The following is a 17055-nucleotide window of genomic DNA, read 5'->3' as shown; positions in this document are numbered from 1 at the left end:
CGTCAAAGATTTACAGGAGCATCATGACGTGGCCTAGGTCGATGAGCATCAACTAACCAAGCACGTGGAGTTCCACAGCTCTCCTCAGACCCTCACTGGTGCCCAGAGGTCTGCACCTTCTGTCCCTCCCTAACCAGCTCCCCTTTCCCTAGCATAAAAGAAGCTTGTAAAAATCACTGAGTTAAGATGGAGCTTTTTTACTCTTTGAGATAATTTCCTATAATCTTAATTCATCTATGCCCTCTTCCATAGGTATAGGACCATGTAGTTTCCTTAATGGATGTCTATTTTTCTACAGGAGCAGCAAGGGGAAGAGACTGTGTGTCCATCTTTGTCTTTTTTTTATTTTCGATTTATTCCATGATTTTACATTTCCCTGCTCCCCCTCCTTCCAACCTGACTCCAAAACCTTCCTCTCCCTTGATTTAATTTCTTCCTCCCTAGAATATTGCCTCTCTAAGATTACCTCCTTGAGTCTTACATACACTTTTTAAAATTCTTTCCTGTAGTCACTGTTCTGGTATACAAGCCTACTGTTTCAAAATTTTTGCATTGAAGATGGACCTTTTCATTCCTGGGACTAAATCCCTTCGCTGGAATCTAGTATCACTTTTCTACTTACAGGTGATACGAAGTGGGCGCTGCTCTCTAGCTCTGCTGAAGGTGCAGTGATGACGCGGTTGTACATGCTCTTGTAGTTGATCCGTGTAGCTCTAAGGAGGCTGTACGGAGAGCTGTAAATATGAGCAGGTGTCTTATATTTATATGAAGTGTCACCTCAGCTACTCTAAAGTTCTAGAGAAAACTTTGCAATAAAAAGAGGGTAGCCAAATAGTCAAATAATACATAGTGAGATTTTCAACATGGTCAAACATGAGGAGATTGCATATAATGAGATATCATCACATGTTAACCAAAAGGGCTAAAATTAAAAAGACTCACAATCCTATGTGTTGACAAGGATCTAGAAGAGCTGAAATTCTCACATGGCTGGTGGCACTCTAGCATTACCAACCCCTTGGAAAGCAGTTTGGTACTATTTTATAAAGCTAAATACTAACCTATTTTGTAACATAGTAGGCATATACCCAGGAGTGGGTATATATTCAAGAGAAATGAGGCTACAGACCAACCAAATGACAGGCAAAAGTATATTCATAGAAACATTAGCCACAATAGCCCCTACATGAATATATGGCCAATGTCCACCAAACAGGATAACTGATAAATAAAATGTGCCATATTTATACAATGGAGACCATGAAAACATGTTGCAACATGGACGAGTCTTATAGAAAAAATTTTGAGTAATATAAGCTAGATGTAGAAGAGTATATGCTGTCTGATTCTATTTACATAAAGTTCAAAATAAGACAAAACTATTCAATTGCAAAGTGTTACCTGTTGGGGTTGGATATTAACTGAGAAAGAGAAAGCTTTTGGGTGTGATGCTAACGTTCTATTTCATAATATTATTTCCATCTTCTAATCTGAGGTTTCTCTTTAAATGTGTGGTAGATTTTATTACTGAAGCAATAAAAATGGGGGTGCAGTTACCACAAAAAGAATATTGTATCTTACTATACTGAGAAAAAGAAATAGAGCAATTAAATCACTACAGATATAAAGACTAAGCAATTAGCTTAAAGATCTGGACTGAAACTATATTGTTTCCAGGAATCAATTCTGCTTAGGAAATTGAGTGATGTATAAAGTTTGCTTCAGTTTTATAATTGTAAGAGGAGCAGTAGTAAAAAGAAAACAAAATAAAGTAAAACAAGTTAACTAAACTGCAATAAGACAGAGAGAGAAGAGGAGAGATTATAAATCAGTGGGGTAGAAAATAATAATGTGGAGGCCAGGAGCCAGGTAACTATTCTTTGTGATATTAAAGCCACTGAGAAGAATAAATATGTGCTATATTCTCCTTAAAGACTGAAAGATCATAAGGAATCGGAAAACTTGAAAAGACAGACCCTGAGAAAACTTATTAAAGAAATAAATGGAGGAAGGCATAGAAGAAGGAAGATACATTAAGGGACAGGTGGACAAGGCCATGGTAGAAACCCAAGATCTGGTTAAACAAACCGGTAGAAAAAGATACATTCTTGTTAGTATTAACAAAAAAGGAGCTAAAGATAGATAAACTTTGTTAGAACAGTGGGGTTTTGAAAGACCCAACTTACTGATTTTATATATCTCAAATGGAATAATTTTCCAAAATAAAATTTAGAGAATAATGTTGTTAAAACTATATTAGGCAAAAAAAAGGAAAAAAAAAAAAGGTAAAGGGAGAAAGGCCCCTAATTCCAACAACCACTGCTGGGTTATAACATGTAACAATGAGTGAAAAGCCGCCACTGGAGAGAGAAGTTACACTTTCAGAAATTCAGCAGAACATTCCTTGGAGGAAGAGGGAAACAGCTGAGGGATGCAAAATACTAGAGGCATATTTCATTACACCCTTCCCCTAAACAACAAACAAAAAGACAGAAAAAATGTTACATGAGACTTGGGATGTGTGAAAACCCAGGAGAGATGTCTAGGATGCGTGGCATGTACTTAGGCCGTAAGATGGCGTGCCCAGAAATGTCAATCAACCACAGCCTCAGGCAGGAATCTGCTGGGCGCCATCTCCATGTGAAGATGAGAGCAGGTTTTGCAAACTTCATTGCAACTGGCAGGGGAAACCCTAGCTGCGACACCATCCTGAAAATGCCTGCTTAGAGGTTCTTAGCGCAGAATCATGGTGTTAAAAAACACAAAGAAAAAAAACTGAAGGTCAATAAAGAAATGGAAATGAAGAGATTCTGAATGTGCTGAATAGAATAGAAAAAAAAGTACAAGCATTTTGAGGAAGACCTACTGACTATAATTGCCATTCTTATAACTGTTTTTCCTTTCTTATTTCTCTCTCTCTCTCTCTCTCTCTTTTTTTTCTGGTGTATTTGTCTCATTCTTCAAGAATTACTGGGAATCTGGCCTCAAGTTCCATGTCTCTTAGCATTCCTACCGGTGGACAACTCAGTGCTTCTTACACAGCTGGTACTCGATTAGCAAACTGAGGGTGCTAGGAAAAAAGAATAATGTTGGAGAAAATAGTAATTCTTATTCTCTTCTATCCAGTATGTTAGGAAAAAAAAACTATCTCAACTTCAGTTTTCTGTCAAAAAACATGAACATTATTCCTGCTTTACTAAATGTCTTTTCATTTCATTGAGGAAATTAAATCAATTATGGATGGGGAAGTACTTTTAAAATCCAGATATTGTATATATTACAACAGATGGATAAGGAAAAATGAACAGAAGGAATGTATTTTCAGTGGAACCATTCATTTCGCCCATCTTCACACATCCAAAAGCAAGGCTCATTTCTTCACCAAAACCTTTCTCAGTGCTCTTTTCACATCCTTGTTCCTCAGACTGTAGATTAAGGGGTTCAGCATGGGGATGACCGTGGTGTAGAACACCGAGGACACCTTCTCCTGGTCCAGAGAGTCGCTGGAAGGGGGCTTAAAGTACATGAATGTGATAGACCCAAAGAAGATCCCCACAGCCACGAGGTGGGAGCTGCATGTTCCGAAGGCCTTGGACCGGCCCTCTGATGATCGGATGCCAAGGATGCTGTAGAAGATGAAGGCATAGGAAATGAAGAGAGCTAGGGTGGGTACCAAGGTGTTACATCCCGCAATGACGAAAAGCAGAAGCTCATTGAGGTGTGTACTGGAGCAGGAGAGATTGAGGAGAGGAAGGACATCACAGAAGTAATGGTTGATGACGCGGGATTTGCAGAAGGACAGTTTCATCATGGCACTTGTGTGGGCCGAGGCAGAGAGGAAGCCCAGGACGAGGGAAACCAGCACGAGAAGTGAGCAGACCCGAGAGGACATGATCACATTATAAAGCAGCGGGTTGCAGATAGCAACGTAGCGGTCGTATGCCATCACAGTCAGGAGGTAACCCTCAGCCACCACGAAGACCGCGAAGAAAAAGAGCTGTGCCATGCACCCAGAATAAAGGATCACATTCTTCTCTCTCAAGAAGGTCACCAGCATTTTGGGGGTAATGACAGAGGAAGAGCAGAAATCAATGAAGGACAAGCTGCTGAGGAAGTAGTACATGGGGGTGTGCAGGTGAGAACTGAGCCCAATCAGCGTGATCATGCCCAGGTTGCCCACCACCGTGACCGCATAGATTCCTAGGAACAGGAGGAAGAAGGGCAGCTGGAGCTCTGGCTGCTGCGTTAAACCCACTAACACAAACTTTGTTGCTGTGGAATGATTTTCTGCCGCCATTCTTCTCTGGAGATTTCTGTGAAAATGGAAAATAAGAATTACTTTAAGAGGGTTCTTTACTTTCTGTCCAATCAAAACCGGACCTGCATAAGGGAGGTCAGCCGGAGCAGAGAGACTGAACGACAGCTCTCGTTATCCCTGGTCCTGTCTCCCTAACGCACCCTGGGCCCCTCCAAGTTGGTCCCAGCATTTCAGTCACATTAAAGTGCCCCTTGCCTCACTTTGAATCTTGCCCCTTGAATTTGGCAACTAAACCAAAGCCCCTTTTGTCGTGAGAATTGCTAACAACCATTTGCTGACAGTTAAATAGAAGAAAAGATTCGTGAAGGTTCTAATCACTCAATTTCCCCAGCTTTCTCAAACTCTAAAGCCTGCAGGCATATCTCATAGCATCTTCAGTCAAGAAGACAATGAAACCAGCGTGATGAGCTCCTATCCAGTTGGAGTGGTGGTAGGTGAAGAGTTGGATGTAAGGCGTCATCATCATTCTATGAACAAAAATGTCTCTGAACAAAAATGTCTGCACTGAAGCAGAACTACTCATACAGCACCCCTGGCCCACCACTAAGAAGGGCAAGGATGGGGGAGGCAGCAGAGTTCACTGCTGGGACCACTGATGAAGGGTACCTGTGACCCAGGTGCCCACTAGTTGTGAAGTTCACAATGGGAGTCTCCTCACGGCCTCAGCTATTCTCAGAAATGACAGCTGGCCTGAACCCTAGCAGTGAACTACTAGCTCTTTACTTATGAGAACCAAAACCAGACTGCAATCCCTTACTGTGGAAGAAAAGAGTTCTCAGCATGTCTGAGATGGATGTTGCTATTGGTGTAAACCTTGACCCTTCCAGAACTCAGTGTCCTTGGTGGTTTGACCTCTGGATCTGAAGAAAGAGAAGTAATGCTAGGTCTTTTCCCTGAAGGAGTGGTGGACTCTGGTTAGTCCATCCTGTTGCGATATGGGCTTTGAGATGGATGGGTATTGTGGTAGTATTCTACTTACTGTGTTCCCCCATTTAGAAACATTCAGTGTTCCTTATTGCCTTCATGAAAAATCCAGATTATTTATCCAATATTTAAGACCTATAATAATGAAGCCCCAGCTGAACTTTTATGCTTCTATTTCCCAACACCATACGTCCACTCAAGCATGTCCTGCTCATCCATGTAAGATAGTTTGCATATCACAAATGCACCAGAAAGCTTTTGTGCCTGTCCACCATTTCAATGCTATTTGCTCTGCCTCTCTCTGTATATCATCTGCACTGTATCATTCATCTTTCTTAGCTCAACTTAGGCACCACCTTCTTTTGAAATTCTTGGCACCCTCTTTGTCTGCATTAATATTGTATGTACGCATTTTTTTTTTTTTTACCGTGCAGTGTATGAATGACAGCTGTATATCTTCTTCTCAAACTCCCTGCACTAAGCTTTCAGTTCTCCAAGGACAGGGACTGTACCTACCCATCTTTGTGCCCCTACCGCCTAAGTCACAATAAGCACATATAACTTTAAAAAATATATAACTAATAAAACATATAAAATAGAAACAAGTATTTATTTGTTGGAGAAATGTTTGATATTCATAGCTATTCCTCAAAGATAATGGGGCTTTTTGTAAGAGTGGGGAAAATTACCAATAACATTTTTTTACACTTCACTCTCTACCATCTTTCAGTCCAGTTAAGATCTAATTAAAATAATGTTTTTTTCTCTTTTTTTAGATCCTGGATCTTTAAATTACTACTTTTCAAACACAAGTATGTAACTACACATAGGTGAATAAATATGAATGTATATACTATTTTTATGAGTTTATTTTTTCTTTTCCTTTGTTTCCACCCTCCCATTTCATAGGACCTTTAACTTTTCCCCAGTTAACTTTCTAAGTTTTCATACAATTTTACACACTAGCACACACACACACACACATACACACACAGTTTTGTAATTTGCTTAGAATGTATAATACTATTACCTATAATATTTTTGCATCTTCCCTTCTCATTCAAAAATACCCTTAGAATATTCCTCTGAGGGAAAGGGGTAGCTCTAATTCATTATCTTAAATAGCAGCATAATACTCAGTGAGATAGATATGCTATACCACTATATATATATATATATATATATATATATATATATACACATATATATATATATGCATCCTGTCAATAAGCATTAGCTTCTTTTCTAGATTTTTCAAAATGTTTGCTATATTAAATATAATGTTATTTAAACATGTACACACACATATACAAACTAATTTTTTTTGCTCTGAAATTATTTCCCAGGAGAGATACTTACTGCTCAAAGAATTTGTAAATATTTACTTCATATAAATGGTGTCACATTTTATTTCTAAGTAACTATAATAATGCACATTTTTGGTAACACTACATGAGTACCCTTTTTCTTGCATCCTCACTAGCAATATGTATTACCTATTTTTGCCAGTTGGATATTATATGATAGGTCATTATTACATTACTTTATCTTTGTTCTCCAATAAATATAAGCATATTGTCATGCATTTTGGGGCATTTGAATTTGTTCTATAAGTTGCCTATTCTGTTGTTTATCAATTTCTTTTTAATTTTTCTATTATAGAAATTAACCTGTCTTCTGAACTATTTTTTTTTGTCAACTTTATTGATTTTACTTATGGTATCTTGCTGTAAAATTTTTTAAATATTTAATGTGCTATAAAGATTTTTAAATATTAAAAGTTTAATTATTTCAATAGGGAATAGAGTCAAAAGCACCATGACCATAAATGAGTACAATAATTATTTTAAATATTTGGCTTTTTAATTTATACCTTCTAGATTTCCATACTTGGCTAAAAAGATACACCACAAGATTCTTGATCTTGAAATTTTACCAAACGCTGACAGTGACTTGGAGGAAATAAGGGAAAAGATAAAAATATTTTTTTGGCATTTGAAGAGTCTGTTATTTAATCAAATATTCCATGCAAAAGTTACAATTGCTTAAAGAACATTTTCCACGGCACCCTGAGAGGGGTGTACTGAGGCGCTGTGTGCCCACTGCCTAGGGCAGCATCTTCCAGGCAGTACCCATGATGTTCTGCGAATAAAAAGAATAAAACACAACAAAGCAGGTGAATGCGCTCCCATTTCCAAGGAAGGAATTCCATACACCTGTCTCAGAAGTCTTTGGTCAACATTTGTGCACTAAAAGCCTTAAATAGTCCAGCTAGAAAGAAATCTGTTCAGCTTCTTGTTTTTATTGATAACAAAAATGTTAAATGAGTTTAACAAGGGAAAGAGAATGGATAGCCTCTTCGGCAACCCAATGGAGAAGCTTTGATGTCAAAGGAGGCTTATATCAAGGGCTGGCTTCACTGTAGACGTTTTCAACACTGGGCAAGTCATTCAGTGTAAACCTCAGCGTTTTCATCTATGAAGCGAGAATGATAATATCTGTTTCAAAGGATTATTGTAATAACTAAAATAATGAACATAAAGCCATTATTTAAAAACACTGATCAAAACGTAATGTTTTTTTTAAAAGAAATGTAACTCAATGTAGAAAGGAACACAATATGGGGACAAAGAAATACACTACCTTGCTATGAGGAAAAGACAGATGTGTTTTTTCTTCATCCTAGAACTTCCACCTGGGTATGAATGGTGAAAATATCGTAGGCATTTGGGGTGGCTAGGTTTTTAAACATTTCTGTCTCCAGAACTGGAAATTTGGAGAGGGCCTGGAAGAGCCAAGCCTTTCTTGGGGAAGGTGATGTATACAAGTCTCCTCTTCCTAAAAGGTTTACCTCTGACAAGTGCTTCTGAAGCCAGGAGGAAAATCATAGGTCTAGGCAGCCTGCTTGGACTCGTAATCCATCTCCTTTTAGCCTGACAACATTCCTTCAAGGTAGATGAAAGGTAGGAATTTATGTTTAATATTCTGTCCAATAATTAATACTCCGCCTGCGATTGTATCTGCCCTTGTATCTTTATCTCTGAGAGATTTGTTGGTATAGGCGGGTGTATAACAAGGCGAGGGAAATTAATAAATACATAAGCCAGAACCACTTAGAGGAAGCAAAGCTGAAGCTTTATATGTTATATGGAAAGAGTCCCGCGGGAACCCCAGTGATGCCCTCTGCACCAGAGCTGGGTGAGCTTAGCCTGCGAACCACCGCCGCAGGAGGCTGTGACCCAAGTTAGGAAGAAGCGACAAGGCAAGTTAACAGGAGAGGAGAACGGAAGACATAATCGAGAGGGAAGAATAGTGCGGGAAGTGCTCCCGGGTAAAGCCAAGCCATTGCACATGGTGAGTCCTCTTGCTAATCACCAACTGCCCTTCTGGTAGGCAAAGCACCATGACCATAAATGAAACTGGACACTTACCCCGACACCACACAGAGACTGAAGTTCTTAGGACTTGTTTTCTTTTCTCATGTCACAGAGAAAATAAGCCAATAAGCCACTTCTACTGCCTGATTTTTGTGTTTATATGTCTGTGATTGAATTGTTTGGTTGGCTGAAAGTCAAACATGAAATTCATCTGAGAGTACAAACTCTCTGGCTCTGGAAACAAATCATGTTTAATCTCACCAGTCTTAAAAGCAAGAGGGTGATGTAATATGCAACTTGATTTGTGGCTTATTGAGTTTAGGGACATCATCAGAAAGATGTGACTGCTCTGTATGCACAGGTCCCCCAAGACCACTGGAGCCTAGGGAGTGCTGGAGTGCTCAGTATTTTAGAACCCTTTGCAAAAATAATCACATCATCCTCTGGGCCCCCCTATTACTTTATTTCTCAAAAATAGCAAATGTCCTAAAAGAATTTTTTTCTTTTATATTTCCTTGATACTATGAAGATTCTGAAACACAGAGAAATTAGATCAATGATCCCCAAAAGTGAGTCTGCATGCAACCAGTTACTTGTTCTATGATTTTATCACTCAGCCAAAAAAAACAGTGAAGAAAAACAATGAAATGTAAATTTTTCCTAATACTAAATTTTATTTTTATCAAAGTATAGTTGATATACAATATTATATTGATTTCAGGTGTACAACAATGTGATTCAATAATTATATATATTACAAAATAGTCACCACAATAAGTGTAGTTATCTACTGTCACCATACAAAGATACTACAATATTTTTGACTGTATTCCCTATGCTGTACTTTTCATCCCTGCAGCTTATTTATTTTTTGATTGGATGTTTATCCCAATTTATCCCCTTCACCTTTTTCATGCATTCCCCTCTCTCCTCTCCCATGACAACCACCATTTTTTTTTTTATTTTTGAGAGGCCATCTCTCATATTTATTGATCAAATGGTTGCTAACAACAATAAAATTCAGTATAGGGGGGTCAATGCTCAATGCACAATCATTAATCCATCTCAAGCCTAATTCTCGTCAGTCTCCAATCTTTTGAAGCATAACGAACAAGCTCTTACATGGTGAACAAATTCTTACATAGTGAATAAGTTCTTACATGGTGAACAGTACAAGAGCATTCATCACAGAAACTTTCGGTTTTGATCACACATTATGACTATAAACAATCAGGTCAAATATGAATATTCGTTTGATTTTTATACTTGATTTATATGTGGATCCCACATTTCTCCCTTTATTATTATTATTATTTTTATTTTTAATAAAATGCTGAAGTGGTAGGTAGATGCAAGATAAAGGTAGAAAACATAGTTTAGTGTTGTAAGAGAGCAATTGTAGATGATCAGGTGTGTGCCTGTAGACTATGTGTTAATCCAAGCTAGACAAGGGCAGCAAAACATCCACGGATGCAGAAGATTTCTCTCAAAACAGGGGGGGTGAGGTTCTGAGCCTCACCTCTGTTGATCCCCAATTTCTCACCTGATGGCCCCCCTGCGACTGTGCCTGTCTTAGGTTGTTCCTCCCTTGAGGAATCTTACCCGTCTCTGGCTAACCAGTCATCTTCCATGGCCATACAGGGAAATGTAAAGTTGGTAAGTGAGAGAGAAGCCATATTGTTTGAAAAGGTTAGCTTTTTACTTCTTTGCAGATTTATGCCCTGTGGCTTCTATGCCCAGCACTTGTCTCGAGGTATCTTTACCACCTGGAGGAATTATGATACTCAGTAAATTCGATATGAGGCACGAATTCTATTTAAGGGTTGTAATTAGGAAGGAAGAAGAAAAGCTATAGAGGTAGCAGATGGAAGAAAACATGGGAGGATTGATTATTTCTTTGACATATCTTCTAGGACAACCACCATTTTATTCTCCATGCTTCTATTTTTGTTTAATATGTGAAATCATGTGGTAATTGCTCTTTCTTTGTCTGAGTTATTTCACTTCCTAACATTAAGTTTATTTATTCAAAGTAAAGACTACCCCTTAATTGTATTTTTTATAGTAGTAAAATCATAAAAAACATAAAATTTACCACTTTAACCACTTTAAGGGTACAATTCTGCAGCATTAAGTACAATCACACTGTTATGGGATCACCATCCCCCTCCATCTCCAGAACTTTTTCTTCCCCCTCAATGGAAACTCTGTACTCATTAAGCAATAATTCCCCATGCTCCCTCTCCCCAGGCCTTGGTAACCATCTTTCCATCTGTCTCTATGGATTTGATTATTCTTGGTGCCACATGAGTGAAATCATACCATGTTTCTCTTTTGGTGTCTGTTTATTTCACTATAACATAATGTCTTCAAGGTTCATCTGTGTTGTAGCAAGGGTCAGAATTTCCTTCTGTTCTAGGGCTGAATAATTTTCCATTGTATGTCTATGCCACATTTTGTTCATCCACTTATTTGTCAATGGAACTTGGGCTGCTTCCACCTTTAGGCTAATGTGAATAATGCTGTTATGAGCATGGGTGTACAGACATTCCCCGCCTATTTTTTTTTGAGGTTGTCATTTCCAACACTTTATTTTTTAATGTTACTGGGATTCAAAATAACCTACCATTTCATGATATGGTGCTGACAGTAGATGATATTTCTATTTCTTGGCTAGTTGCTTGTTTGTTCATTTTGAGTGAATGCCTTTACTTGGCAAACTAAAATTTTGGCAACTCTATGAAGGGCCATAATTGGAATTTTAGTGTCCCAGGAAATTCAAGCCCGAGAGATGTAGAGTTTGGTAACAAACATGGAAGTTTTGTTTGCCCTTCCTGTCCAAGCGCTCAGAACCTTTAAGGTAGAAACCTCCCAAGACCCTGAGAGTCTCCACAATCTCTTTCCTATTGCGCCAACCTTGAATTACCAGAATTCAATTATTCTACTTCTACTCCTATACTGTTTCCTGTGGTAGAGGTTTATGTCACTCAGTGGCTTGAGTAGATTTAATCCATTTTTCATCATTGTAGACCCTCCCAAGTTACTTCTTATTCCAGGATAACCGAAGAATGTCTTCTTCTGACTTAGAGCCACCATCCAAGAGAATGGTGACACTTAAGGGCCACCTCCAGCTTTCTTCTGAGTCTTCTAGAAATACCAACATGTCCCAGGTGAACTGCCTTTTCTAATTAAGTCAATGTAAAGCATCCTAGGATCACATTTAAATAATATATTGGCACAGTTGATTCAAAGGTGGATTGTCCCAGTTGTGTGCCAAATCTGCTTCAAATTTAAAACGTAACACTGACTATAACAACTACTCTTTGAAGTATTAGAATTAGCAATACTACTTATAGATGCTAATTTGTAGCAGACATAGAATAGGAACTCTCCTTATATAATGTTTTCTTTAATTAAAAAAACTGTGTAATGCAGAGGAAATCATTGAGACTCTCTGAGCCTCAGTTTCTCATCTATGAGGTAACAAGACTCAAGCAAATTATTTTCCAAATTTCTTAGTGGTATAACTTTTATAATAAGGAAGACCAATGCCAAAAGCAGAATGGCATTCTTTGAGGTCCACTTAGTCTTTAATTTAGAAGTCATGTTAAAAATCCCTTTGATTTCATTCCAATAATTATTCATGATGAAGAGGTGAAAGAGCTCTGGGTTGGTATCCAGGAGACTTCAACTCTAGTCCTGGTTCATTCTTTATGTTCAAGTCACTTCACATTTCCTGAACTTTAATTTTCTTATCTGTAAAATAGCCCCATCTGCTTCACAAGAAAGTCATAAAATGAGATAATACATAATACAAAACTTGTTCTTCAATTTATGAAGCAGTATAAGAAGTAATGAGCTAATAAACTCCACAACCCACCTCAAACACAGCCCAGGTCATTTGAACACCTGATGTTCTGCTGTTCATGGGTGTCTCTCTTCTCACCCATGCGGTTATTTTCCTGGACAAAATTATTATTCTGTATGTAAACAGTTCTGGAGTTAGATTTGTTGGCCAGGTGTGACATGTAGCACCTATTTCTGCCAACTTGGAACATATTTGACTATAATAGAGAAGCTCAGATCAAGTGAAAAGACTGTTTTTAATCAATCTAAGAAATCAAACTGTTCCACAAGCAAAGAGAAATAAGATCACTGTGGCTGACTATGAGACGGGTACTTGTCATTAAGAACCTACAAATGCTTCTAATGAGCCTCCAGAATTCAGAATATGAAACATAAAGGCATCATTTTTATATATTGAAAGACCTTGATAATTACTTGACCCCAATGAATAACTTTTTTCCAGGCATTTAGACATGCACCCTGAAAGAATTACAATAACATTTTGTGTTTTTTTGTCTAATAGAATTTCAGAGTCATTCATTCCATGTTATAGCCTCAGTCAATACTCTGAAAATCCCATAGAGAATATATATAATTTTAAATTAATCTCATAGGTCCCTATTTCCCTGGGGCTATAGGAGACTAAAAAATGTCTCCCAAAGGTAATGCATCTTCTAACCCCTGGAACCTGTGAATAATGCTTTGTATGGCAAGAGGACTTTCCAGGGGTGACTAAGTTAAGGATCTTGAGATGGAGAGAGTATTCTGAATTATCCAGGTGGAACCTAAATGCAATCAGATATATGCTTATAAAAGGAAAGCAGAGGGAGATTTCACACAAAATAGGAGGAGACAATGTGATCACAGAGACGGAAATGGAAGTGATGTGGCCACAAGCCCAGGAATGCCGCCAGCAGCTGAGAGAAGCGAGGAAAACTTTCACCCTAGAGCCTCCAGAAGGAACTAAACTCTGCCAACGCCTTGATTTTGGCCCATTGACACTATTTTTGGATGTCTCACTTTCAGACCATTTCTCTTGTGGTAGTTGGTTACAATAGCCACAGGTAACTAATCTAGGGCCTAAGACAAAGATTTGTTATCAGATCCTTGCAAGAAAGATTTCCCCACACATGTCGCAGCCCAAGAAATTAGCAGTGAGACTGGAAGCAGTGTAGGATCTCATCCCACATACAAATGGTGATGGTATGCAAGTGTGTGATGTGAGAAAAAGTCTTCCATAATTTGAGAAAAAGTGTGCTTCACTGCAGTTTTCTCCCATTTTACCAGCTCTGCCCTGTGGCAAAATCTACTACAAATTCCACAACTAACCTCAGCCCCTCTATTTGTAAGCTAAGCACCCCCATATTTGTATCTGTCTGTTCTCTTTTCTTGTATATATTTATCTCCCTCTTTATTGTCTTTATTTGAAACTAAAACTTAAATTTCCTGAAGGCATGGACTTTGTGGTTTTGTTCTTCTTTTTATCACCAGTATGATGAATGTTGCCAGCAATGTACCGGGATTTTTAAAATATTTGTTGTGAATAAATCAATGAATGTATGCCTCGAAGCCCCTTCATCACGTTCCTTCAATAACAAAATCCTGGAATATGCAGGAAGCCAATGGCTCTTGAAAAATATCCCCTGAATAAATTACATTCAAATGGAAGTTGTCTAATTACTATAGGGCCAATGATGACCAAAATTCTTCTCATTTTAAATACTAAAATGTGGTTAATGCAGACAAGCAAGGTAACATTAAGTTTTTAGGCAGCGACACTACTGACTTACATTAACTCTATTGTCATTAAAAATCCTTAATTCTCTGTAATTAACCAGTGTCTTTTCAAATCTGTTCATTTTTTTGTAAAAGTATAGAATCTCATATTACCCATGTACATTTCAACCTCATTAAATATGTTCACAACTCCAGCTTCTAGAGGTGTTTGTGGATCATGATTCTGTTCCATTATATGAACGTCTTACAATTTCACATCAGCTGCAAATCTGATGAAAACTTCTTTGATTTTCTCATTCCAGTCATCGACAAGAACCAGAACTGCTAAATCATATATAGATTGATTCCAAGCTACTTGTGCACATATCTCTAAGACAGAGCTCTATATTTAAGAGGACAGTGATCTGGAAGTTATACCCTGATGCCTGGAATGATGTCCCAGGGCAAGGAATCCCCAATAAAATTGTGTTTCTGGTCTCAAAGACAGATGAGCCTCTGCACCAGGGGAAATGGTGGGTATGGGCAAACCAAAGGGTAATAAAAAACTGGGACTCATACAGAGGGTAGAGAAGAGCTAGAGAATTCAGGGAGAAAAATCCCATTGCCATTAAAATCATTATTATTTTAGTGCAAAATACAAAAATTAATTTAATTCTCCATGAGGAGCCACACTCTAATAGACTTTTTGCTGGGTAGCCATAGCCTACCTGATGGCCTCCAAAGGGAGGCAACGTGGACTTCAGAATAACTATTATTAATCTTTACTGGATGTATTTATGTTGTTGATTAGAAGAGGCTGACTTTGACATTGCTTAACCTAACCCTCATCCTAAACCCAGTCTCTCTCTCTTTCTCTGCATCACACACACACACACACACACACTCACTCACACACACCCTCACCATCCACCTACAAGTTGTGCTTCATTGTAAGCTACACTCCTCACAGCTCTGTGTTGGTTTTCTCGGTATCTCAATATAAAGGCTTAGGGACTGAAAAGAACCATTTTTTTTAGTAAGTTCAGGACACCTCTTTTCTCTTCTCCAGGAATTTTGGGTCAATTAACATAATCCCCTTTCAAACACAACCCTTAACTCACTCTCTCATTATCAAGCGATTTCAAAATGAATATTTAATTTGATAATAATAATGAGTATCTTCAATATATTCCGTTTATGTTTATTCTTTCTCCTCCTGCTGACAACTCCTATTCCTCTAACACATGTAAAATTTCCAAAGGTTACAATGGGCTAATAGAAAATCTTATTGTTTGCTAATCTCCAAAAATGCCTCAGTCATTCTCAAGTATAAAATACATGTTTTGTAAATAATGATGCATTTTATCTCAGGAAGAGAGAAATAAAGTACACATAACCCATGACGAGTCTTCATCCGGTTCATTTTTTCTTGCTTCCTCTAAGAATCCCGTTTGTCAGGATGACTACGTGCGCCCAACCACCTTCTTCAGTGCATTCTTCACCTCCTTATTCCTTAGGCTGTAGATCAGGGGGTTCAGCATGGGGATCACTGTGGTATAGAACACTGAGGACACCTTCTCCTGGCCCATAGTATTGCTAGAAGGGGGCTTGAAATACATGAATGTTATAGACCCAAAAAAGATTCCCACAGCCACGAGATGGGAGCTACAAGTGCCAAAGGCCTTGGACCGTCCCTCAGTGGAGCGAATACAGAGGATGCTAGAGAGGATGAAGGCATACGAGATGACTACAGCCAGCATAGGTGCTAAGGTATTGACTCCTCCAATAATAAACAACAGGATCTCATTGATGTGGGTGCTGGAGCAAGAGAGAGTCAACAAGGGGGGAATATCACAAAAGTAATGACGGATGATATGAGACCTGCAGAAGGACAACACTGACATGAGGGTAGTATGAACTGTGGCCCCAAACAAACCCAGTGAATATACCACAACCATCATTATGGAACAGACCCTATGGGACATGACAATATTGTAAAGCAGTGGGCTACAAATAGCGACGTAACGGTCATATGCCATGGCAGTCAGAAGGTAGCCTTCTGCAATGACAAAAATAAGGAAGAAATAAAGCTGAGTCATGCACTCCAGAAAGGAGATAACATTCTTCTCTGACAAAAAGTTCACCAGCATCTTTGGGGTAATGACAGAAGAGTAGCAGAGATCAATAAATGACAAATGACTGAGAAAATAATACATTGGAGAGTGAAGTTGAGAACTGAGAGCAATTAAGAAGATGGTGCCCAGGTTCCCCACCACTGTGACCACATATATTCCAAGGAACAGTAGGAAAAGTGGCAACTGAAGTTCCTGGCGTCTGGTCAACCCTTCAAGAATAAAGTCAGTTACTGAGGAATGATTTGAAGCACTCATATCTTACAAGATACTCTCTGTAAAAAGAAACAAGAGAAAATAGGTGTATTAAAGTTATTTTCTGATTCCCAAAGCAGAATGGCACGCTACTTCTCGATGCACTTCCTCACCTGTCCCATGACTCGATCTTTTCCGCGGACCTCTTGGAAACCCAAGGGCAAAGACCACCAGTGCAATTCGGAGCTTTGGGTCCACCCAACATGGTTTATGTGGTATAGGCTCACACATAAACTGACAAATGCTCCTCTGTAAGTCAGAGACGTTTTATTTTGTTCCTAAGCAAAATATTAAGCCTATAACTATCTCACTTTGAAAGAAAGCACAAGTTTTCAAGACCTCATTAGTTTTTCATTAATGTCCTTAAACGAAGGAAGTGGCCTCTTTCAGGAAGTCCTTAAAAAAAAAAACCTATGATTTAGAGTAACTTCTGCCCATCAACTCTGAGATTTTTTTTTGAAATGAGTTCATTATTTTTGTGTAGCTA

General features: G+C 38.4%; 2 protein-coding genes across 2 annotated transcripts; both read right to left on the bottom strand.

The window, feature by feature from the left end:
• Positions 1–3244: 3244 nt before the first annotated feature.
• On the bottom strand, positions 3245–4309 carry LOC108404059 (olfactory receptor 8D1). The gene has a single exon (XM_037000783.2). It carries the CDS (start codon positions 4295–4297, stop codon positions 3371–3373), a length of 927 nt encoding a protein of 308 aa, XP_036856678.2. The 5' UTR covers positions 4298–4309; the 3' UTR covers positions 3245–3370.
• An 11335-nt stretch (positions 4310–15644) lies between these two features.
• Positions 15645–16571, bottom strand: OR8D2 (olfactory receptor family 8 subfamily D member 2). The gene has a single exon (XM_017671485.3). The coding sequence runs from the start codon at positions 16569–16571 to the stop codon at positions 15645–15647; it is 927 nt and encodes a 308-aa protein (XP_017526974.3).
• Positions 16572–17055: the final 484 nt, after the last annotated feature.

Source organism: Manis javanica, chromosome 6 (assembly GCF_040802235.1).
Source record: "Manis javanica isolate MJ-LG chromosome 6, MJ_LKY, whole genome shotgun sequence".
In the NCBI taxonomy this organism is placed as follows: domain Eukaryota; kingdom Metazoa; phylum Chordata; class Mammalia; order Pholidota; family Manidae; genus Manis; species Manis javanica.
Note: the sequence above shows the minus strand (reverse complement) of the source record. Positions and strands in the feature narration are given on the sequence as shown.